The following is a 23,927-nucleotide window of genomic DNA, read 5'->3' as shown; positions in this document are numbered from 1 at the left end:
TCCTAACTACTGGGATTACATGTGTGCACTACCACATCTGGCACAATGAAGTCTATACTGAAATAGAATTGCCAGCATCACTACTATTGCACTTTGATGCCATTATGATGTAAAACGAGAGGTGCTTGAACACACGCACTCTGATACCACAACAGCTGACCTGACTAAGTAACTAATTTCTGGGCAGTACGTACAGCATGGACATGATGAACAAAGGCATGGTTTACTTCCCAGGGAAGATGGACAAAATTTTGTCAAGCTACTTATAATGACACACAATTTTAAACTTAGAAGTTGACATTTCTAGAATATCCCATTTCATGTTTTTGGAGCACAGCTGAGTAACTGAAACCACAGAAAGTGAAAACAGAGGTAAAGGAGGACTACTGTGCTGTTTTTGTCTAGTTTAGTTTTCAACATTACTTGCCTCATAGAAGAAATTAGGACTTTTTCTCTATTTCAGTGATCTAGAATAATGATGGACCACTTGGACAACCAGTCTCTGAAAGTTTGGTGGAATTCCTATGTGAAATCATGCTGGCCTGGTGTTTTTATGTGAGGCAGTTCTTTAATATCTTTTTTTTCCCTATGGAAATTGGTCTGTTACAGCTTTAAAAATCAAAAGGGTCAATTTTGGTTACCTATATTTCCCTAGGATATTACCCCTCTCATCTAGCTATCCGTTTATTTGTAGAAAGGTATACAAAGTAATCTCTTATGACTTTTTCAATTTTTTCTTTTTCAATGGTTCTTTACATTGTTGACATTTCTCTGTATATTTGTACCCTCTCTTATTAAAAACAAAATTAACTACTGGTTTGTCTACTTTGTCAAGTTTTTAAAAGGCAAGATTTTCTTTTATTAACTAGATTTATTATTTTTCTATTCTCTATCAATTTCTACTTTTACTTTTCTTTTTTTTTTAATGGTGCAAAAAAAGAAATGCAGCCTTGGACATGCTAGGCAAGTGCTCTACCACTGAGCTGAGCTACACTCCCAACCCTTGCTTTTATCTTTTTTTTTTAATCCTTCCTGATACTTTCCTTTGGTTGACTTTGTTATTTTTAATGCAATGAATGTTCCTCCAGTTCTTGCTTTAAATGCACCCCATAGTTTCTGTCTTTGTGAATCTACTGTAGCTTTTGTTTCCTAGGGGAACACTATTGCATCAACACCAAGACCCTTGCAGCTATCTACCCACACAGGCAAGGCTTGAGCCATTGCTCATTTGAACCCTAGCAGAGTTCTGGGGATCACCCCAGAACATGAGGGCATGACGCTTACCTGCTTCAGTTTCATATCGCTCCCAGGTTCTGATGAGATAAGCAGTTTCGTACAGCTGCAGCCATCACACTGCTTGGCTGTAGTATGTCATTGGCTCCTCTGACACAAAGTATGCTGGTGTCTTTTGCTTTAATGTCATTTTGCATAGGGGGCGTAGGGGAGCTAGTACCATTGATTATTTCTTTCACTGTCTCTTTAAGTAATAAACTGCCGGATTCTAACAAGGGCTCATTGGTAGGTGACCTTGTCAGCCTGTGTAGTCTTGTGATTTACAGTTGTTTTATTCTGTGTTGTGTAATTATGTGTCAGATTCTCACTGTGAATTGTAGGATTTAGCATTAGAAAGTATCCTGCTTTGTCATGTTCAGTGTATTTGTGCTTGAATTCTGACCTGTAGACGAAATCTGGTCAGTAGCCTGTTTCTATGTGGCTCATAAGGTAATAATAACAACACATACAAAAAAGAATAATATAACAGGAATCATCTATGACCGTCAAAATCTGTAATATTTACTATCTATCTGGCTCTTTATAGAAAAAAGTTACTGACCTATATGCTTATATGTTCCTAAAGAAGGGCCGACAGGTGTTGGATTAGTTAAGCTTTTATATGTTCAAAACTGATTTGCTATAGCTTTTCTATCTGCAAAACTTAGCTGTGTATAAAATCCTTGTTTTACACATTCTTTGAGTTTAAAATTAATGCTACTTGTTTGTGTGTGTGTGTGGAGGGGATAAAGCCACTTGTATCAGATTTATGTTGCTGTTGACACAAACTTGATGGCTTAAAAAGCAAAAAATATCTTAAAGTTTCTGCTCAGGGTGAAGTCAGGGTGTTAGCAGAGTTGTCTTATTCTCTGGAAGCTCTCTCAGGTCACTTGTCAAACGCAGCTCCACGCAGTTTTAAAACTGATGAGGTCTCTCATTTCCTTGCTGGTTTTCAATCAGGGGCCACCACTCTTAGCAGTTAAAGGTCATCTATATATGTGGCTTCCTCCTCAGCACTTTAAAGCCTTGTGCTGCAAATCTGTCTTCCTCTTCTGCAACCACCTGGAGAAAACTATCTTCAAAGGCTTAACTTACTAGATCAGGCCCACCAGGATACACTTCTCTTAAAGTCAACAGTGACACATAATCTAATCATGGGAGTAAACCCCATTGTTTTCATAGTTTCATGATGATGCAAACATCAACAACAGAGGGCAAGAAATCTAGGGGGCCTGTCTTAGAATTCCATCAGCCATCCTGCTCCCTTGTATGTTGGTTTTAAAAGGTCTGTTACCAGTCTTTTATGCCTTTTAAAGTTATCTGATATTTTTGCCTATAGAATGTCTCAAAGATGAAAATCAGTGGTTCCTATGTTCCCAGTAAGCCCTTTGAATGTGTGGATTCAGATTCTTTTTTCTATTTTTGAAAACATTCTTATATTACAGTTTTTTTCTTCTTCAGGAGCCTCAAAAACACACACAGTATTCTTTCTTTGTCTTGTAGTTTCTCTGCCCTTTTTTCCTTCTTCTTTTATGTTATTTTTATTTTCTTTGTTATTTTGTTACTTTTTTTGTGCTTCTAGCCTCTTTTTGAATTTACATTTCACAGTATTTTTTTATATTCTCAAAAGTTTGTCTGAATATTATTTGGAATGTTCACTTTTAATTTCTTTTCCTTCATGGCTGTTTACTGCGGAAAATTTTCCCAAGTTGTAGTAGATCTGAATAGACTTAACTCTCCTCTTGTTCCTGTATTAGGTTGCTTTAGCAATATTTCCAGTTTATCATGCATGCTCTCCTACATCAAAGCTCAGGTATTCTTCCAGAGAGTTTTTTTGTTTTTTTCTTTTGGGTTTTGGTAGTTGTGGAAAGGATTGTGAGTACTTCAATTTTCTTTTTCTTTTTTCTTGCTAGAACCTAAAATGTCTATTCTCTTCCCTGACTCTCCCTTTCCCTTTAATAATCCGATTGCCAAAGGGGGCTTATCCATTTTTTTCTTTTGCTGTCTTTCAGAAGCTTTGTGTTTTGAAGAGTGCTTCTTTAGATCATAACCTGCACCTTTAAATCATGTGTATTTTGAAGCTCCTTCCATTGTACTTCATGTTCTGGTTTGCCTGGGCACTTTTTTTTTTTTTTTAGTATTTCCATATTTAGGGTACATTAATCTTTATGGAGTAGTTTCAGATCAACCCTAGATCTTTTCATTAGCTTCATTTTTCTATACCCCTGCAGTTTTTCCTGTTTGGCCTTTGTTTCCTACAAAGCACTGTGGTGAGGTAGGATAGGATAATATGAGAGAACATGTATTGGAATATGGTGACTTTCTCTTTTTACTTGTTATTTTGAAGTTTGGCATTGTCTGCCTCAATGCTGAGGGTGTGGTTTTGTGTAGAATTTATATTTCTTTTGCTTGTGGAGGAAATACTGGGAGGTAGGCATCTGTGTAACGATCATTGTCTTTAGCTACATAGAAGGTCATTAAAGAGTATGTAGATTATTAAAGAATCCATTTCTAAAGGCTTCAGGAAGAACATGATAGTTTGTAAATTCCTTATGGAATTGCTCTGGAGAATAAGGGGGACCAGTAGAACAGAAGAACCTAGCACCTACTTAGAGCTCTCTGTGTGATGTTCAGTAGAGACCACTTTGATGTATTTTCTCTACTTACATTCTTATAATTATTGTGATCAACATCTCTGGTTTTGGTCTCAGGCACCTCCATTGCCTCTTTTTTTTTCTGGGAACATTGCCTTGATTTTCTTTGGAGAACCTTCTCAGTTTTAGAGATGGACACATGACCCAGATCTGGCCAATCATTGCTCAATCCATCTTTCAAGTCACTGTGATTGGCTGAGAGTGGGCACGTCCAATGAGACTCAATCTTAGATCTCTTTTTAAACTATAATAAGAAAAGCTATTTTTCTGCTGGGGCTATTAGCAGAAAATATTTCACAAATCTGTTCTGGTCTGCTATACATTGTATGTCACTTCTGACCATTTATAAAAGGGTTTACATTAGCAAATGGTTTACTGAGTCTGTATTGTCTACTGAAGTCCAAGGTGGAAAACTGATTATATAAAAACAGTGTCAACTTAAAACCATCTTGCTTAAAAAAATAAGACTGACCACCAGATAAGAGCCAGAATACATGCTCTTGAGAAGAGAGATGAATGCCAAATATTTTCAGTGTCAATTTTTTAAATAGCTTTGCTGCTCTTTTACATAGTATTTTGTAGTGTTGGGGATTAAACCCAGGGCCTTGTGTATGCTAGCAAGCACTCTACCACTGACCTATATCCCCAGCCCTTCTTTCATTCAGTGTCCTGGAGTGGACCCAATAGGTAAAGTGAAGGGCACCTTTTTTTTTTTGTTGTTGTTTTTAATAGACTCAAATCTAAATAAGGAAATTTAATAAGAAATAAGTTGAACTATGAAACTAGTTTAGAAAACATCAATATATGACTAGATTTATTTTTTAGAGAGCTTTAAAAAAGTAAATATGCTACCAATCATTATAGCCTATGGCTGCCCTCTAAGATAAAAACTAGACCAAAAAGTCTTCTGTTAAAAACTGAAAAGAAATCAGGGTAAAGAAAGCAGGAAATGCTGTAAGAATAACGGTCATTGAAAGAACTAAAGATATTCATACTGTCCATTGATGTCACTCCAAGGGACACATTAAATCAAGCAATTATCTGCCCTTCCATTAAACTCCCAAGTGGATAAAAACTGCATTCTTATTGCTATTAGTGCTATCTACAACTAATTAACTCTGTTACTATGGAGTATCAGATCCTCAAAACATTTTAAAATTGTCTAAAAAGCAAAAAGGCAAACTAAGTTATAGTGAGAAAGAAATTTTGTCTTAAAGTAATAATGGCTGTTTAAGTCATTACAGAAGTTTGAGGGGAAATGAAAATTACTTGCTTTGATTTACTTGAACCACTCAAAAAATGAGAATTTATAACTATCCCAAGTTTGTGTTACTCAGCTTTCTATTACTATGACAAAACACTTGAGATAATAAACTTAAAAGAAGGAAAGTTTCATTTTGACTCACAGTTTAAAAGGTTTCAGTCTATGGTCAGGTAGCTCCATGGCTTTTCGGCCTTGGTGAGGTAGAACATCATGGCAGGGGAGCACACAGTGGAGCAAAGTTGCTCATCTCTTGGGGGCTATTAAGTAAAAGAGCAGAACAAGAATGGGCCAGGATCCCAAAATCCCTTCAAGGGCATAGTCCCAATGACCTAACTTCCTTCCAGTAAGCCCACCTCTTAAAGGTTCCAGCCCCTTACAATAATGCCAAGCTGAGGACTGAACTTTTAATACATGGGCATTTGGAGGACATTCCAAATCCCACCTATAGCAAAGTCCTTTCCTCAATCCTACCATGTAGCTGATACTTTGGGATCACTGTTGGAAAAATATTCCTTTATTTTCTTTGTGACATCTATAGATTTCATATAGGTAGGATCTAGCTCCAGATAATATATACAGCAGCCCTTATAGTCTCTCTCTCTTCTTTTTGGCAGTACTGGGGCTTGAACTCAGGACCTCATGCTTGCTAGGCAGGCGCTCTACCACTTGAACCACTCCACTAGCCCAGCAGTCCTTAAATATGCCAGATTATATGTATATGTATGTATTATACATACATTATATATGATCAAATATGGCATTAGAACACCTATGATAATTTCAGGAAATACCTGAGAAATTACCAGAGAAAAAATAGCTATGGTCTAAGATTCCTTCAAAGTAAAAGATTTCACAGACAGATTAAGTCTGTGAGAAAGTTCATATTGATTCTTCTTACATTTTTACATACATGAGGAGGTTAGATCATTCTCTAAGGGTGTTAACTACCCAGCACACATAGAAGCACCATTGGCTAACCCTTAATTCAGTAGCCATGGCTTAGTCTTCTTGCTTCAGAACAATTAGTACACTCAAAAATTAGTAAAAGCATCTATGGATCTTATATTAGAATCACCTTCACATCGGATGTTACTATATGTGATAAATGTCTACTGCTAAAGAAAAACTACCTATCACTTTTTTATTAGTTAATTACACAATTAGGAATTATTGTGATTATCTCTTAGGCTACTATCTACTGAAGTAACACTCTTTGAACAAGTAGAATACTGTTACAATAACATGCTTGTTTAGTAATTCTAACACCTGTGTTGGTTCTGGGTCAATTTTGGTTTTTTAAAACATTTTATTAGTATATGACAAAGGGGGTTTTGTGACATTTTCATATATACATATATTGTGCCCCAGTTTGGTTCACACCCTCCATTATTCTTCCCTTCTTAAAACGACTTTGACAGGTGTCAATGTTTCATATTCATACATGTATAGAAAGTACTTCAGTGACATTCACTCTCCTTTACCCTCTTCATTTACCCTCTCCCCTTAATATGACCTGTTTTACATTCCTGTCCTTCATTGTTTAAGTGTCTGTTCGATGTTCAGTGGGGTTTTGGATTCATATTTTTTCTGTAAATACATGTACTTTAATCAGTCCATTACTCTTTGTCATCTGGGTCCATTTTGATTGATTCTCTTTGTGGGTCATATTTGGCTGCTTCTTTGCATGTGTGATAATTACAGACGTCAGATACTGTACCTATACCTTGATGGGTAACGCATATTTTTGTTTTCCTCTAAATAGTCTTAAGCTTTATTCTGAAACAGTTTTATGGAAAGAGATCATTTGAAATTTCACTTTTAAGACTCAAAAGGGGACCACAGTATCCCATACTAGTTCTAAACAGTCTTTACAACTGAGATAAGAGCCTTTTGTATACTTTACCCAATGCCCCATAAATCACGAGGTTTCTAACTGTGACTGGTGGGAACTGGCATTGTTTGTGTGCCAGGCTCTGTTACCTCTCATACTTTTAGGGAGTCTCCCCCCATGCATTGCTGACCAATACTCAGCAGATTACTCTAAGAGGATTCCCAAAGAATGTTCCCTCTGTGTAGCTCTCTGCTTTCTGTTGTTCTCTGAATAAGAACTCCAGCTGCCTTTGTCTCTCTAGGTTCTCAACTCCAGTTCCTTAACTCAGGAGTTACTGTGTTCCATCTCAACTCCTCAATGTGGTGGAGCAATAATAGGGTTCACCTCATTTATTTCCTTTCTCTCAAGGATTCTTTTCTTTGTTGCATGATGTACAGCATCTTAAAAAACTGTTTCTTCATATATTTTTTCTGTTGGTTATTTCAGATGGATGGGTAATCCGGTAGCAGAAGTGCTGGTTTAGTAGTCTTAACTCAGTGATTTTATATTTCTTATTCAATGGAAGAGCATTTCATCACAGCATTTCAGTAATCAACAGAAAAAAGTGTGTCCATGTCTTGACAGAACATTTGCCTCTTCCAATAACATATTATGGTAGTATTGTTTGGTGATGAATCTTATATTAAAAACAAAAAGAAATACTATCAGGCTAGTTATAAAATGCCATCAAATGTCTCAAGGAATTCTTATCAGAAACCATAGTTCAGATGACTGAACTATGGACCTCTGTGGCGTATGAAAATAAAAGAATGAATAAACATAATGGCATTTTTTTGTGGATGAATGGAAGAATTCCTCTGTTAATAAGCTGTAGTACTTATAATTGCTAAAAAAAAGATTTTGTGTTTCCTACCAAAGACATTCCATCTATCTAATGATACAGGGCACATTAAACTGGAACAATTATTCATGATTTGAATTATATAAGCTTTACCCTTCAATCAGAATCATATTGCCTCTGCCATTTCCAGTCCTTTGGGAAAATAGAAAAGCAGAATGGAAAATTTATACACACTAGAGATCTCAAAGTTCTCCAGAAAACTTACAGAAGCAAATGATTTTTAAGAGCAGATACTTGAGATCATCAAAATAAGATTTTTCTATCCTACTCTCTTTTACATATTCTTGTTATACTCTCTTTTACATATACTTTTAGTCACACTCTTTTATCACACTCTTTGTAGTTTAGGCTTATATCATTCTGATTTAGTTATCACATTTCTCTTACTAATAACAACTAAAGTTTTACTAGAAATGATTACCATTTCTAGTAATTCCCTTCTTCTAAGCTAAGTATAGTCAGTCTGAAAATGATACAAAGGTATGTTATACTATCAGTAATGATAACCTTTGAGAGCAATACTAAAGTGAAGAAAATACCTTCCCTGGATATCCTTTCTTGGCAGGTAACTGTGACTATCAAGGCAACAATCAAGGGCAACAGCTTTATAATCTGTTAGAGTCGATCATCTCCCTTGTGTAGTAACTGGGATCTTCTTTACTGTGGAATTGAGGACCAGGGTTTTCAGTGCCAGCCCAGGACAGTAAGGTTAATTAACCTGTGTGGCTCTTGGTTAGGCTGTTTCAAGACCATGATTCCCCTATACCCTCAACTGACTAACTCCTAAGTATAGTGACCTATCCCATAAGAATTAGACAACTTGAGATCATCAAAACTATGTTCCTCACTTTATGTTCCACAGCTTTCCTGGTTGACCCAGGAAACAATAGAACCCAAGCCTTGGAGTTACAACAAATAAGTTTAAGTTCCTTAACTGAATGTCTTAGTTCATTGTTACTACTTGAAACAAAACACCTGAAAATGAGTAATTTATAAAGAACAGAAAATTACTTCTCATAGTTCTGGAAGCTAGAAAGTCCAAGATCAAGGTGCTGGTGGGCTCATGTCTGGTGAAAACACTGTTCCCTACACAAGGGTAGCAACTTGTTGCTAATGTCCTCTGCAGGGACTGAATGATGTGTCTTCACATGGTGAAAGGTGGAAAAGCAAAAAGACCTAAACTAGTTCTCTCCAGCCCTTATTAAAAGCATGAATCTATTCACAAGGGCCCTCGAAACCTAATCAATTTCCCCAAAGGCCCCATTTCTTAATTCATCACAACGGATATTAAGTTTCAACACGAATTTTGGAAAGGACATATTCAAATCATAGCACCAAAACAGTTATGAGTACTGTAACAGATATGAATTTTCTCTTTCTAGCCTGAAAGGGGAAAATACTTGTTTAATGTCTGCTGTTCAGTCTTAAATGCTTCTAAAGAGCCACTGCCCTAACATGTGACATGAAGACCACAGGGGGGCCACAAAGAATGAAATAATCCCACCCCCTTGAATGGATTGTTTTGAAGCCATGGTACCAAGCAGTCATGAGAATTAGTTTTAAAGTTGTCACTAGATCAGAGACAACTTGCTTTATTTTATAAACCCACCAGTGACAGTCCCTTATTTCTGGAAGTCAGACAAATAGAAGTGGATTCACTCCACTAAACATGCCTCTGAATGCCAACCACCAAAGTAACTCTACTTCTATGATGCCAGTCCACGTAAGTCTCTGACAGTCTTCTAATTTTTGAATTCCATGCTCCCCCAAATCCTGCAAGAGATCAACAGTGTGCTATCCCCAGGGAGGATGAGGCCTGAACAACATAGTTCTCCTTTCCTATATGCAAGCAATAAGTTCGATTTTGCCTTTTTATATCAGGTATGGAGTGGTGGGCTCGTCAACTGCTGATAGTCTTATTTAGGTCCTGAGGGTATCACCAGAATCTGCATTTACTTGGGAATTCATTAAGTCAGTCTTTATGCCAGTCATTTATGTAGGTTAAGTCTGGATTACTTAATCTACTGTGTTCACTACCTGAAATAAAAAGAGAAAGCTTACTATTGCTTACTATTGTAAGAAAGAGCTACGTTATCAAACATAGGCTCCATGAGTACAGCAGACTGAACAGACAAGGAGGCTATAAATATAATCTTCGAGATGTGTTATTTATGAGTAGAGATATTAATCTAATTAGGTTGCTTATGGACTTACACACTTCTGTATGTAAGTTTATAAGGCAGTAGAAGAGTTTCATTTCCCCAGGGGTTTCTATTTCCAGGGATTATCTACTGGATATAAGAATAGCATATTTCATTGACAGAAAATATCATATTACCTTAGTAATATGATATTTTAGTATCATATTATTTTAGTAACTTAGTGTATTACTAAATTCTTTTTGATAAAATGTAGTAAGAAGACTAGTCAAGTGTCACTCAACAGCATCTGCTATCACACAACAAACTAAATTTATTGGGTAGAAAACAGGGACAGGCACAGAGAGGATGGGGGTAGTTCTGTAGTGAAATAAAAGAGTTCATAAAGGATAACTAAGATCCAAAGTCTTCAGCCCACTTCAAAGACGTCACATTCTTGTGATGCAGACACAGACCAACCCTAGTTGCTGGTTTGCAGTATTGTGGTTACGCATGAAGAGGCTCCTCTGTCAAGGACATTTCTTCTTCTCTATCTCAGAATGGTACTTTTTGGACATCAGGCCAAGATTCTGTTTAGTCTCCCATCGATGCAGAGCACACTGGCTGGGCATAATATCATGCCTTATATCTTGATCCTGTTGGAAGGAAAACATGCCTAACTGTCCATTCAGAAAGAACTACAGTGCTTAGGACCCGTTGGCATCCATGAATGTCACTCATTCATCCACTAGATGGTTTTCATCTAGACAGTTTGGGAAAGATAAATAACAATTTTTTGGTGGTTCTGGGCTTGAACTTAGGGCTTTGTGTTTGCTTAGTAAATACTCTATCAGCTGAGCTGAAATGCTCCAGCTATTTTTTGCTTAAGTTTGTTTTCAAAAAGGGTCTCACGTTTTTGTCCAGGCTGGCCTCACACCTAAATCCTTCTATATCCACCTCACTCGTACCTGGAATTATAGGAATGAACAACCATATCCAGCTTGTTTTTTTGAGACAGGATCTCACTAACTTTTTGCCCAGGCTGACCTCAAACCACAATACTCCTATTTCTACTTTCCAAGTAGCTGGAATTACAGGCATGAGCCACCATTTTTTTTTAAAGAAAAAAAAATTTAGTCCATTGGTTTCCTAGCAGTAGTTTAAAGAAATAAAAAAATTAGTAAAAGAGTAGTTCAATGATGAGAGAACTTTTATAATTAGAAATCTGAAGAGAGCTGAGTTTGGTGGTGCACACCTATAATCCTAGCACTTGGGAGACCGACACAGGATTGAGAGTTCCAGGTTGGCTTGGGCTACATAGCAAGACTGTATCCCCCAAATAACAAAAAAAAGAAATCTGAGAAGGAATAAATCCAAAATTGTTTAAGATAACCATGTCAGCCTCACCTCTTCCAGCCACGGGTCTTCCCGGGGAAGCCTCTGCAACCGGTTTTTTGTCAGCTCAAGTTGTAAGCCATCAAACCTGCACTTAAACCAGCGGTGAGCTTCTTCCAGGTTAGCTGTTATCTGAACATAGAAACAGTTACAAGGTTTTTTGGCATTAGTTTGAGAGACTTTATCTAGATAATAAAAGACCTACATTCTGATTGTGAGGTCCTCTCAACCTACTTGTACTGAACAACCTAGAAGTTGAGAGAGTACTGTCTGAATGAGGGGTTAAAGAATGCAAGCAGGCTTGCTGCTTTTCATGCATTTGTTAGTGTTTCCTGGATATCCCTTACTTTTACCTGAATCTCCCTCACCTAGAAGGTATCTGACATAGAGCAGGCCCTCTATGACAGCAGCCGTTGGTGCTGCCACAGACTTGGCCCACATTAGCTAGGTTATTCACTGGGCACACCATCCTGAGGTAAGAAAGCTTGACTCCTCCTTTTAGAGTGTCATTTAACTTTTAGAAGCTACAAAGATAAAGTATTTTCCAGGGCTGTTCATGCATCCTGACAATAGCTACAATCCCACTCCCCAAACTAAACCAAAATATACCCTTTGTTTCTCTAAGCAATCTTTCCAGCAGAGGAGAGAACATGCTTGAAATGATTTTGTACATCATGTCTCCTTTTGTATGGCAAATGAAAGTGAGCATTCATTGAAACTTACTCTGAGCTATCTATCAGAATGAAACAGTAGTACAATAGATGTGAGTTTTATAGAAGTGGTAAAACATGGATTAAAGAAAGTAAATGTAACTTCCCTAAGGGCACACAGTAAGTGACACACTTAGAATCCAAACTTGGGTTTGTCAGAGTCCTTATTCTTTTTAATATACCATTCTATAAGTCATATTATTATGTAATTGAATGGCTGTAACAGGAACAAAGGATAAGTTGACAGCAATGTCATGACATGTTAAGCTGAAGAATCTCTGTTTAAGCTAGAAAATGAAAGGTGGTTTTGGTACACTTATGATCTCAAAGATCATTTCTAACTATAAAAAGGTATGATTTTAAATATCCTTACATAAGCCAATTTGAGTACAGAACAGAGAAGCAAGTTTACAGATTAAATACAGTAAACTTTATACTTCTAGTTATTAAGCAAAGAATTCACATTCTTTACTTCATGTCAAACAATAATGCATTAAGATGTACAGATATGAACAGATCTTACCTTATATTTAGTGGTAGGGACCTGGATGTCAGTTTTAATTAGTATTTTATCATTCTATTATTTATCACTAGGACACAGAATCTTAATTTAAAACTTACTCTTTATTCAATTATTAAAGAATTAAATGTTAAATTTAATTACTATTTAATTATTCTTTAGTAGAGACTATACGTAGTAAGTTATTGGTTCTTGCCTGTTACACTCCTGACAACTATGTTAATGACAGATGTCACACTAACTCAATGTACTTTAGGGTTGTTGTCTAAGTCTTTATGTTCCTGGGCTGGCTCACCTGTTCTGATTCCATGCTAGCTTCTTTCAGTTTATTCTCTGTTGCCTCTTTACATTTCTTCAAGTGTCTGACAGTTTCTTCCAATTCCTGAAAATGTAATAGAGATTTTAATTTCAATGCGCCATATGGAACCAAAAATCTTTAATTTATAATATGGCAACCAAATTATGAAAGGAGGATAGGGTGCTACCAGAATGCAAAATAAAATTATCTTCAGTTTAACCTACAGTCTGCAAATAGGTATTTGGTTACAGATTTGATTTTGAGTTATGGATTCTGCTAAAAGAAAATGATTAACATATTCTTTTAGAATAAGGCAGATACCTTTCATAGTTTTTGGAAGGCAGGAGCCCAGTGCTCTCTTAAAGTCCCTTTTCAGGGATATAATGAATTTTTTTTTTAAATTAAGTCAGGAATAGCTAAGATTCTTGTACTGCAACAAGTATGTCTGCATTCCTGGGATGAACCAGGAGGAATACAGGTCCTGTAAGACTGTGAAATCCAGTTCAGAAGTCTTACTTAGTAACTGGCTGCTCTTTAAAAGTGAACATCATTTTTATTAAATTGAGATTGGAAGTCACTCACCATATCCCAACCTACAGGTTTAATCCTAAATATTATCATTTGTTAAGGTTTGAATATGAAGTGTCTCCCAAAGGCTCGTGGGTCCCCAGCTAGTGGTGCTATTTTGGGAAGTGGTGGCAAGTTTAAGAGGTGGAGCCTTGCTGAAAGAAGTAGGTCCCTATAGTGTGAATTTGCAGGATATACCTGGTCCCTAGTTCCTTGTGTCTGTTTCCTTTCTGTGATGAGGTGAAGCCCCTCCTCCTCCACATGCTGCTGCGCCTCACCATGGGCACAGAGTTAACAAAGCCAATGACTACAAACTGAAATCACTGGGGAAATCCCGAATGTAAACATAATCGTCCTCCTTTTCAAGCTGTTTGTCAGGTATTTTGTCAAACAATGAGAAAAGTAGCAAACACTACGGATTTAACTAAGATGAACAACTTATAAGTGTATGTTTTCTTCTAGAGAATCCAGACAATTGAAGTGCTATACTGCTAGATTTAGATGGATGACATTTGCTGATAATTTCTGAGAGGAATCTTAAGAAGCCTTTTACCTGGCACCGATTTTCCAGCTCCAGCCTCAATTTCTGTTCTGCTGCTAGTCGCAGCTCTTGCTGTTTGTTCCGTGCTGAAGTTTCATATTGGCTCTTGGCTAACAACTGCATCTCTTTCTGTAGGTTAGTCATTTCAGACACAAATCTCTGGATACTCAATGACTGGCAGGGAACAAAGAGGAAGACATTTGGTGAATTTGTCTAAATTTGGAATTTTGTGTGAATGGTAAACATAAAAGTTTGTGGAAATCAACTACCTGTTCATAGTTTTTCTTCTGGTATTGATCCTTAATCATCTCCATTTGTCTCAATTCTGTTTCTATTTGCTGAAAGTAAATGCAGAAATATCATTAAAAGATGGTCAGTGGAATAACTGTGTTGTTCTTTTGCCTTTAGGGTGATAGACAGAATCCCATGAGACCCAAAGTTAGCACTTCCTGCTTCGCTCAATTTCTTATCTAGCCAACTGACCCCAAAAGAGCAAAATCCAGTACAATCAATGGGGAAGAGACAGACTAGGAGTCAGAATGTGACACTGGCAGCTAACATTTACACAGTAGCATCTTCATTGAAATAAAGACAGTCCCACAAAGGCAATCTGCCCACGTCCCAGCTGTGGCTCTAATTCCCAGAGGATACAAGGTGCTATGAGGACTCTTAAAACTCCTCTTCCCCAGACACCAACTGCCTGGAACTTCACAGCATGCTAAGGAAGTGAGGGGAGACTTAGGGTTTCTCATACAACCTTCATCCTCTCCATATTCTGAGCATTATTTGTCTTTGCCGACAAATGGAGCTTTATTTGAGCCTTTTGATTCTTTAGTTTCTCCTTGTTACTGTTCATTGTCTTTTCCAGCTCTGTGAGTTTCTGCCGCAGCTCTCGGTTTGTCCGGGATACTTCCACTGATCTGAAGTTGGCTTCATCAAGTGCTTTCTTCAGCTTGGAACACAAAAGGAAAAAATTGGAAAGTTTTAACCTGCCATTTAGTAAAAGAAGATTGTTTAGTTTTGTTCTACATTTTGTTCTCTTTGAACCTCTTTTTTAAAAAAGAGAGTAAGTAACACAATAAATAATGATGTTGGATTGAGCAGATTTATGGAGAACAGACCAAGTGATTTTCATAACTTTTAACAAAATCTTTCTTAGAACAGATTGAAAATGTAATTGCTTATTCATCATTTGCATTTTAAGAGCATGGTGTAGAGTTGGACAGACCTAAGTTCCAGACTCAGCTTTACCACTTATTAGCTAAGTAAGTTTGGGTAATTAACTTCCTCAAGTCTCAGGTTCATCAACTGAAAAGTATGTGTACAGCCTGGTTTCATAAGAGACATATAAGTTTCTTGAGAACTAAAAATAAATTATATGGTAGCTTATATAAATACTTGTCAGCTGTTGACTATTACTGTATATATTTTTATAGTACTGCTTTTTGTTTTTAAGGACTTTAATAAATTTGCCTCATGGAAAAATAATATCACTGTAATTACTTAAATAATTTTACAGTCCCCTCCTCCTCATGTTCTCTTAAATTAATGCCACTTGAACTTTAAAAAGAAGAGGCAGCTGAGAAAGGAAAAGATAGGAAGGTGGTACTTTCAAGGACTGTAGTGCTTAACTGTGTGTTAAGCACATAACTGTATGGACAGACTATGCCTTTTCTCTCTATACTAGTCCCTTCCCTTACATCCTAATTTTATACCACAGTCTTCTATCACCACCCAACTAACTTCCTGCTAGATATTCCACTGTTTCCTCAATCATGGCTTTGTCTAAAACTGTGTTAGGGGAGCCCTAACAACCATTACTTACTTTGTACTTAATTTTCTACTCAGATAATTACAAAAAGTTTCCTATTTAATTCTTAAAACAAACCCGGAAAGTAGTTGTGATGATTTCTATTTTATGACTGAGGAAACAGACTCAGAAGTTAAGTCACTTAGAGTAAATTAATCCATAGCTACTAAGAGGCAGGGCTGGGACTCAACCCATGGCTGCTGCTAACTTTTCAGTGATACCACATTCTCACTGTTCCCCAGGTCTCCTCACAAGTTTACCATTTTCACTGACCCTTGTTAAAAGGATTTCACTTTTATAAGTGTTCCAAGCAATGATCTCTGACTAAAGACATTTCTACATTTAGTACACCTTTTTTTCCCTTGAATGTTTTTTACAACATATTTATATTTATATAGTGTTTTGAAATTCCTAATTTTTCTATCTATCATTAGTTGAATTTGACTTGTGAATGGTATCTATCAATGACAATTACTACATGTAACAAATCTGGTAAAACAGACTAGACATCCCAATAATCAAGTCTTAGAATTATTTTAATTTCTTTCTCTCTAGTGTTTATGCTACAATTTTCAATGCATTTGATTTTTTTAAATTAAATTGGATTTCTGATTGTTTCCTATTTTCCAACAGAACGACTTTGCTTGGCCATAATCATCAATTACCTGAATTAACTGTTACGATTTTCTTGTGCCTCATGCTTCCAGTTTCTATCTTCCCTACTCTCCACTACTGTCACATTTACTTCTTAAAATTGCTTTTAAGAAGCAGAAACCTATAGCATTTCATTTTTACCTAACCGTTCACATCCAATGGTCTAGTAGGTGAGGCCATTTTTATTGTCTGGTCTATCCTAAACTCATCACTCTTTTCTGACATTTTAGAAGCTTTTTCTGGGAGGGTACTGGGGTTTGAACTCAGGGCCTCACATTTGCTAGGTGATATAAGCCACTCTACCAACCCTCCCTGACATTTTAAAGCTTCTGATAGAGAGACTTCTCATTTGCTCACTTTTAATTTTTTTAATTTTTTTGTGATACTGTGGTTCGAACTCAGGGCTTTGAGCTTGCAAGGCAGGCACTCTACAGCTTGAGCTATACCTCCAGACCTGCTGGCCATTCTTATAACTCAGTTTTGCCCAGGCTCTCAGAGAGGGATCTAGCCCTGCATCTCTGCCAGACTCAAAGTTGTGCTTTCATTAAATTTCCTATCTTCTAGCACCCAACAAACCTAAAGTAAACTTTCCCTTACTTGGAATTCCTTCAGAATTGTACTCCATCTATCTCTAGTTATCCAAGACAGGCTCTGAGGTGTTCCCATTTATCTCATGTCACAGTTAAACAAGGGTTATTTAGCACACACCAGCACACGGACCACAGCTTCTACTGGTATGTGTGTGTACCTCTCTGGAGAAAGGAGATCCATACTGACTAAGTGAACTGAAGAAACAGGCGATTGGATTTGTCTGTCAGATGGCAGTCTCCTCATTACGTCTACTCACTCAGTTCTTGCTCTCTAAGGACAAGGCTCTTTCCCAGGCATTCCTTCACTAGGCAAAGAATTTTCTATCAGAACTGCTATCAGAGGAGAATCAGAAGAGCAAAGAACAACAGCATTCTCTGAAATCCTGCAGCTGGTTATCCTCTTAAGAAGCATTCATCTAAAGAGAAAAATGATTTTGTCGACCCCATACCTCAGTAACTTCCCGTTGTGTTGCTTTCCTTGCAGTTTCTCTCTCAGTCTGAAACTGCTTTCTTAGAGCTTCTATGCGTTCAGCATGCAATTCTGCTTCAACTTTGGATTCCTCAGTCATCCGTTCACTGTTTTGAAGAAAACAGATGATAAACCAGCTTTAGAAATCACCTTAGAAGGCAAGAAAGATTTAGAGGAGAAGGTGCAACTCTTCAAAAGGTGTGTGATTCATAATCAAGTGGAGATCAGTTGCACTTTGTTGATATGGTGCACACTGATGAGAAAAACGTCATTTACCCACTGTAGCATTAAAAAACCAAAATGTCATTCTGTATTCAACCAAAAGAGTGAGAAATTCCCATTAAGGAAAATATTAGAGGATGCACTGGCACTGCAAGAGACAGTTGGTTTGGTTCTGTCATGTCTTTTTCTTATCAGCTATTCCTTAGGTTTCTTATCTAAAGTGAGAGCCTTATATTAGATCAGTATTCTTAGTTTCGATTCCTTGGTCAAAATCCATGATTTGACTTTTGAAGAGGCCAAAACTCTCTGAGATAATTGATATGCAAAGTTTTTGACTCTTATTAGGATAGGAGATTCCAAAAAAGTTTAAAAACCAATGGTCTTAAACAATACCTAGACTTTTTTCAACTTTACCGTTCTCTGAGGTAGATGACAATAACTTAATACGCAACTATTCTGTGTGTGATTAGTATTTCTCAGTGAGTAGGAGGAGCCTGCCTTGCCCCGAATTCTTCCTCTTCCTTCTCCTCTCCTGAGCATCTTTTGTATGTACTGAATTATGTCCATGCTCCTCATGTGTCTCTAAGAGTTCCTCTGTTAATGGAGTCAGCTTGTCCAACTGGCAGCACTGGCTTGGTCTGTAGATGAGGTTCCACTCCCACTCCTTGGCCCTCAGGCAGGATCATGGTAGTAAACTGTGGTATCATTTTTGAAAAGTTGCTGATACCTGTCCTAAAGGCACTACATAAAGAGATAGGAGATCCAACCTCCTGGTGCTTATCACAGGCTATGTTCTTATACTGACTGTAGGAGGCAAAGTAAACCTCCCTCATGTACACCTCAGCCCAGGCCCTGGGCCTGGTCTGTATTGTGAATGGAGAGACATAGGGTTGGAAAAGAAAAGGGAAAAGATGTGGGAGAGATCCTGAAGTCACTGGAGATAATTGTTTTGTTACGTATTACATTCTGATACTGTTCCCTAACTCACTTTAATCTAAAAAATGGACCAAAAATGTGTGAAAATATAAGGGAACAGTATGTATTGTATTTTATTTTTATTAAAAACTTTCTAAATTGTCTTTAAATTTATTGTGATTATAGCAGTGATTAAGAATATGGGTTTTAGAGTCAGTCTACTCTGCTTGGAGCCAAATCTCAGCTCTAGTAAGATAACTGATCTTGGCATGAGTACACAATCTTCCTATGCCTGTTTTCTTGTCAGGAAAATGGGAATAAAAACAATATCTTCATCATCTAGTCAGTTGGTCTTAAAGGAGGCACTTAGCATAATTAATGCCTAATGCATAATGAGCACACAATAAATGTCATGGCTATCATCATCATTTAGTACTAAAAGTTCAAATTCTAAGTTTAATTAGATTTCAAATTTAATTATTAGTTTAACTTTAGATTTTAAATTTTAAATTTGAATTTTTAAATTTAATTTCTCTCTTCCTCTCAAGATTCCACTTCTGCCCCAATCTCATATATACCATTTCACCTCTTCTGTTTTTTATTGTGATAGTAACATATAAGGTTAAGATCTACCCTCCTAAAACTTAAGTGTGAAATACAGTAATGTTAATTTATAGGCACTATGTTATAAAGATCTTTAGAACATATTCATGTTGCTCTTATTTTCTTCTAAGGAAAATGCCAGACCATCCACCATTAGTTCCTTCAACAGCTCTCTGAATAGTTAGCCATCTTCTCTTCCTTCTGAGCTCAGAGGAAGAAATGTCCAGTCTCAATTTCAATGATAACCTTTCCTTCCACTTTTGCTCTCTCACTTTGTCTTCTTTTTATCCAGTTCAATAGGGTTCTTTTTCCATACTTTTTAATCATGGTCCAGTTCTCCCCATCTATAAACACAATAGCAGCAAAATAATTTTTCTTCACATGTACCTTTGAGTTGCCATCTGTTTTTTATCTTCCTCATTGTCCTCCTTGACTGCTGGTCCTCATCAAGCATTTCCTCTTTGTAATGTTCTAGATCTACAGAAATTGGCTGTCTGGAGGATGCTCAGATATGAGTTGCAAAGCTCAATAAGCTCTTTCTCTGGAGTGTCTCTTGGACACTGCAGCATCTGACTCACTGATTTCTGCCTTGGTAATACTGCATCTTGCAGATTCTTTCCTTACCTCCCTAAATGCTCCTTCCCTGGTCTCTGTTCCTTCCCCCTAAAATGTAGCAAGACATACAATTTGTGACCTTGATTTTCTCTCTGTAGCTCTCCCATGGCAGACTAACCTACACAAAGGCATTAGCTCTTATCTTGTAGAGATAAATTCCAACTTATAACCTCTGTTCAGAGCTAGGTTACATTTCTAAACCTAACAATTCCACCTTAAAACCAACAATGTATAAAACGTAATCTCCCCAACTTGCTCTTGCTTCCTGAGTATGTACACACATAAGTACAACTTTACATCATTTTAACAGGCTCACAGATCTCAAGTGAAGCATGATTCATTTTTGATGAAAATACAAACTACTATAAGTGTAATGTAAAGGTAAATTCTGAAGCAAGTACTGCAACGAAACCTCTGATTCTTGCCTAGATTTCTTGTGAACGACTTAGACATGATCTTTTTAGCAGTAGTGGGAGGGATTATATTTCATGGTCACCTAAAGAATTTTCAGGGTTTAGAAGGACTTAGTAGCCATCTAAACTCTAACTGACACTGGAAGACTTTTAAATGATTGTGTCAATCATTCTTACAAACACAATACTGCTTTCACTAATACTGAATAGTCTTGAGGTAGTAGAATTTCATCAGAATATAAAATTTGCACAGATCACATATATGAAAAATCCCTTCTGGGCTTTGTTTTATTCTTTGAGCCTATATGAACATGTACACTAACTGACAAGAATAAAGCTCTATGTGCACACTGCATTTTCCTTAGGTATAAAATTTCATGGGATGATACTCTCTAAATCACATTTATCTAGATATGGCTTAAGATGAAACTTTAGTGGCATTACCTAAACTTGATGGGTTTTATCTAACTAATCACAGGTCAAAATTGAAAATAACTAATGGCTTAACATTTGCTTAGATGGAGTCAACCCATTCCTGATGGATTAGTGTCACCCAGACTGCTGTTATTCCTTGTCCAAATCATGCTTTTATATTATTATTATTATTATTTTGTTTTTTTGAGACAAATTTTCACTGTGTAGCCGAGGCTGACCTTGAGCTCATGCTCCTGCTCCCTCAGCCTCCCAGGTGCTGGGATCACAAGCATGTAGCACCATGCCTGGCTCAAATCATGTTTTTAAGAACATGTTAACCTTGGTAGATACACATGAGTGTCCCTTCCAACTAATATTCTTTTAATTTTGTTTTAACCTTAATATAAAGAAGTATCTTGATAATGGACGAGGGAAGAGCTAAAAAGGAGAGCCAGCTGGGTATGCATCAACCAGCTATTATCTGCTAGTATTCTGTTATGCTTGGTTCCTTACCATGATTTGGCTGGGAGTTTTTTAGCTCAACTAGGAGGTAAGGGTTTAACTGGCTTATGTGAATGAGCTGGACTTACTCCTCCAGAGGCTCTTCCCCAATTTCACTGTGACTATACTGTTCTTACTTAAAGGTTTCCAAATTCTGCCGCTCGAGTTCTTTGTTTTCCAGTTTTTCTTGGATGTGGTCTAGCTTAGTTTGCAGATGATTATTTGTCTGGAGAGCTTGCTCCAGGCTCATGGCCAGTTTCCTGTTGTCTTCTCTAGTTGTATCTAGAGATTTTTTCAGAGGCTCCATCTGAAAGAGAGAAGAGTGTTTTTAATTTTATGATAACAGATGCAAGAAATCTGTAACACTGAGGAGCTATCCCTTACACTATGCTCAAGTGCCATTGAAATAATTAGTTGGGACCAGAAACAAAGATTTCAGGTGCCTGGAACATATATGTGAAAACTTAAGCAGACATTGCTTAGGAGACTCTTAGAAAGCAATGGCAAGGTAGGCTCCATTGGTAACCAGAGAGCTTTGGAAAATAGAGCCAGCTTAATTTATTAAATTATAATTTTAAATTTGTTTTTAAAAGTTTAACTAAATTCACCTTCCACTGTCATTCTCTATTCTCTAGGGAAGATAAAAACTGGCAATTGTTCTTTGTATATCCTTCAAAAAATCTTATTCATATGAAATATCCACATATATTATACATACATATTCATGTGCATATACTCATGTATGCATGTGTCTCATTAATAGTGGGGTCAGTCTCACTATTCAGATTATGAAGTTATTTTCTAAATCTTTTAATTTTTGAGATAATTTATGTGTTAATAAATGAAAAGAAAGTAGACCATATAAGACAAGAGAATTAGCTGTAATTATGGTCCTAGTTTGTCACTACAGGTCTATTTCTTACTTGAAAATATGTCAGTGTCCAAAACTGAGACTTGAATGAAAAGGAAGTTTACCTGATTGCTTCACTTCATTGTTCTAAAATGATAATAACCCAATAAAATTCAAAAGATCAACACTATCGTCTATGAACACTTGGCCTCTACCTCACTGCTGTGCTGGGCATCCACAACAAGCATTCTGGCCTGCCACTGGTCCACCTCTGCTTCTAGCTTCTGTACCCTCTGTTGATTCAGGGCTCTAAAAATAGAAACCACAAAAGAATGACTGTAGAAAAGACTCATTTAGAAATGATACCATGTGGGAGTTTTAGCACACTCTTCTGAGAAGCTACCATTATATATAGTAGGCACAAATGCTCAAAATATCTGAAAGTTGGTAGAAGACAATTATAGCCTCAACTTTGGGTGAAGAAACTTAGGCTCCTAAGGAATTAATTAACCTGTCCCATCTATGATGATTCAATTTGGGTTAATACATTAGGTTATCAGTATATGTTTCTGACTTATGGGTTGGCATTTCTATACCGTATCTATCACTAGTAAAAAAAAAAAAAATCACTTCTACGAACAGCTTGCTGTTGAGAATTTTGCTTCTACACTAAACAATAGTTACTTAAAAATTTATTGTGAAGAGTAAACAGTATTTATAATACTGTTTTTAAACTTTTGGCTTTTAAAAAAAAGATTTAAAGGTTATATTACTTTCATAGTATTTGGAAAATAAAGATAAGGACAACAAAGAAAACACAGCTTACTTATTCTCTCGTAATATATAAGCAAATTGCACCACTAACACACACAGTGTATATTATAGGCCCTATTAGATGCAGATCAATTTTTTTAACCTAAAAGGGAAAATTTATGTAATTTTTTTAAACATTAAAAAAATGAGTCTTTGTTTTGGTTTGTTTCTTTGTGACAGTGCTGTATTTGAACTAGGGCCTTGCATTTGCTAGGCAAGTGCTCTATTACTTAAGCCACCCCTCCCCCCAACAGCCCTCAAAGAAGTTTAAATACCAAACATGGCTGGAAGTGGTTCTCAATGATTAAACTGAAACAGTTACTAATCTTAATATAGTAATAAATGAATTATTTTTTTCCTTTCTTTTCCTTTGTTCTTGTGCTGGGTGGGGGAACATTATGACATTTACAAAAGTTCTTACAATGTATCAAACATGTCATATTGGATTCACCCTCTCCACCTCTCTCCTTTATCCACACCCCCCCAATTCCTGGTATAGTTTGAACAGGTATTGTTTTTGCACTTACATATATGTGTACACATTTTTTGCACTATAGTCACCCTCCCCCTCTTTCCCCACCATTCCCCCATCCCATTGATACCAACCCCTCCACCCTGGGCAGGACTTGTTCTGCCCTTCTATTCTCTGATTTTGTAGAAGAAAAAAAGAGAAAGATAAAACAAAAACATGACATTTTAGCTTGTTTGAGATAAAGGTACTACATGGAGTTTCCTTGTGATATTTCCATGTATACATGTAATATAACCTCAGTTAGTCATCGCCTCTATTTTTCTTCATTCTACCTTCGTCCCTTTCTTATGATGGTTTCAACTGGTTTAAGACTTTTGTATTCATTCTTGTTTAGAGAGTGTATCAACCATATTCAACTTCTTAGTTTCCTTCTTTTACTCTACCCCTCTCATATGTGACCTCCCCTTAATATGACCAGTGTTTCATAATATTGCT

General features: G+C 36.7%; 1 protein-coding gene, 1 long non-coding RNA gene and 1 pseudogene across 2 annotated transcripts in view; 2 read left to right on the top strand and 1 right to left on the bottom strand.

Moving 5' to 3' along the window:
- Positions 1–1,494: 1,494 nt before the first annotated feature.
- Positions 1,495–23,927, top strand: part of LOC141422611 (uncharacterized) — a 77,743-nt gene continuing 55,310 nt past the window's right edge. The window contains exon 1 of the long non-coding RNA XR_012447315.1: positions 1,495–1,518. This is a non-coding gene — a long non-coding RNA (uncharacterized lncRNA). The remainder of the gene's footprint in view (positions 1,519–23,927) is intronic.
- The window catches only part of Ccdc150 (coiled-coil domain containing 150), a 78,062-nt gene continuing 64,273 nt past the window's right edge, over positions 10,139–23,927 (bottom strand). Inside the window, exons 13-21 of the mRNA XM_074071322.1 lie at positions 22,363–22,456; positions 21,435–21,604; positions 17,595–17,721; positions 14,849–15,043; positions 14,361–14,429; positions 14,104–14,265; positions 12,981–13,067; positions 11,468–11,587; positions 10,139–10,716 (exon numbers count right to left, since the gene is read on the bottom strand). Of these exons, the coding sequence (XP_073927423.1) occupies positions 10,591–10,716; positions 11,468–11,587; positions 12,981–13,067; positions 14,104–14,265; positions 14,361–14,429; positions 14,849–15,043; positions 17,595–17,721; positions 21,435–21,604; positions 22,363–22,456 (1,150 nt within the window). The 3' untranslated portion in view covers positions 10,139–10,590. The remainder of the gene's footprint in view (positions 10,717–11,467; positions 11,588–12,980; positions 13,068–14,103; positions 14,266–14,360; positions 14,430–14,848; positions 15,044–17,594; positions 17,722–21,434; positions 21,605–22,362; positions 22,457–23,927) is intronic.
- On the top strand, positions 18,601–18,724 carry LOC141422948 (small nucleolar RNA SNORA51; annotated as a pseudogene).

This window comes from Castor canadensis, chromosome 4, assembly GCF_047511655.1.
Source record: "Castor canadensis chromosome 4, mCasCan1.hap1v2, whole genome shotgun sequence".
Classification (NCBI taxonomy): domain Eukaryota; kingdom Metazoa; phylum Chordata; class Mammalia; order Rodentia; family Castoridae; genus Castor; species Castor canadensis.
Note: the sequence above shows the minus strand (reverse complement) of the source record. Positions and strands in the feature narration are given on the sequence as shown.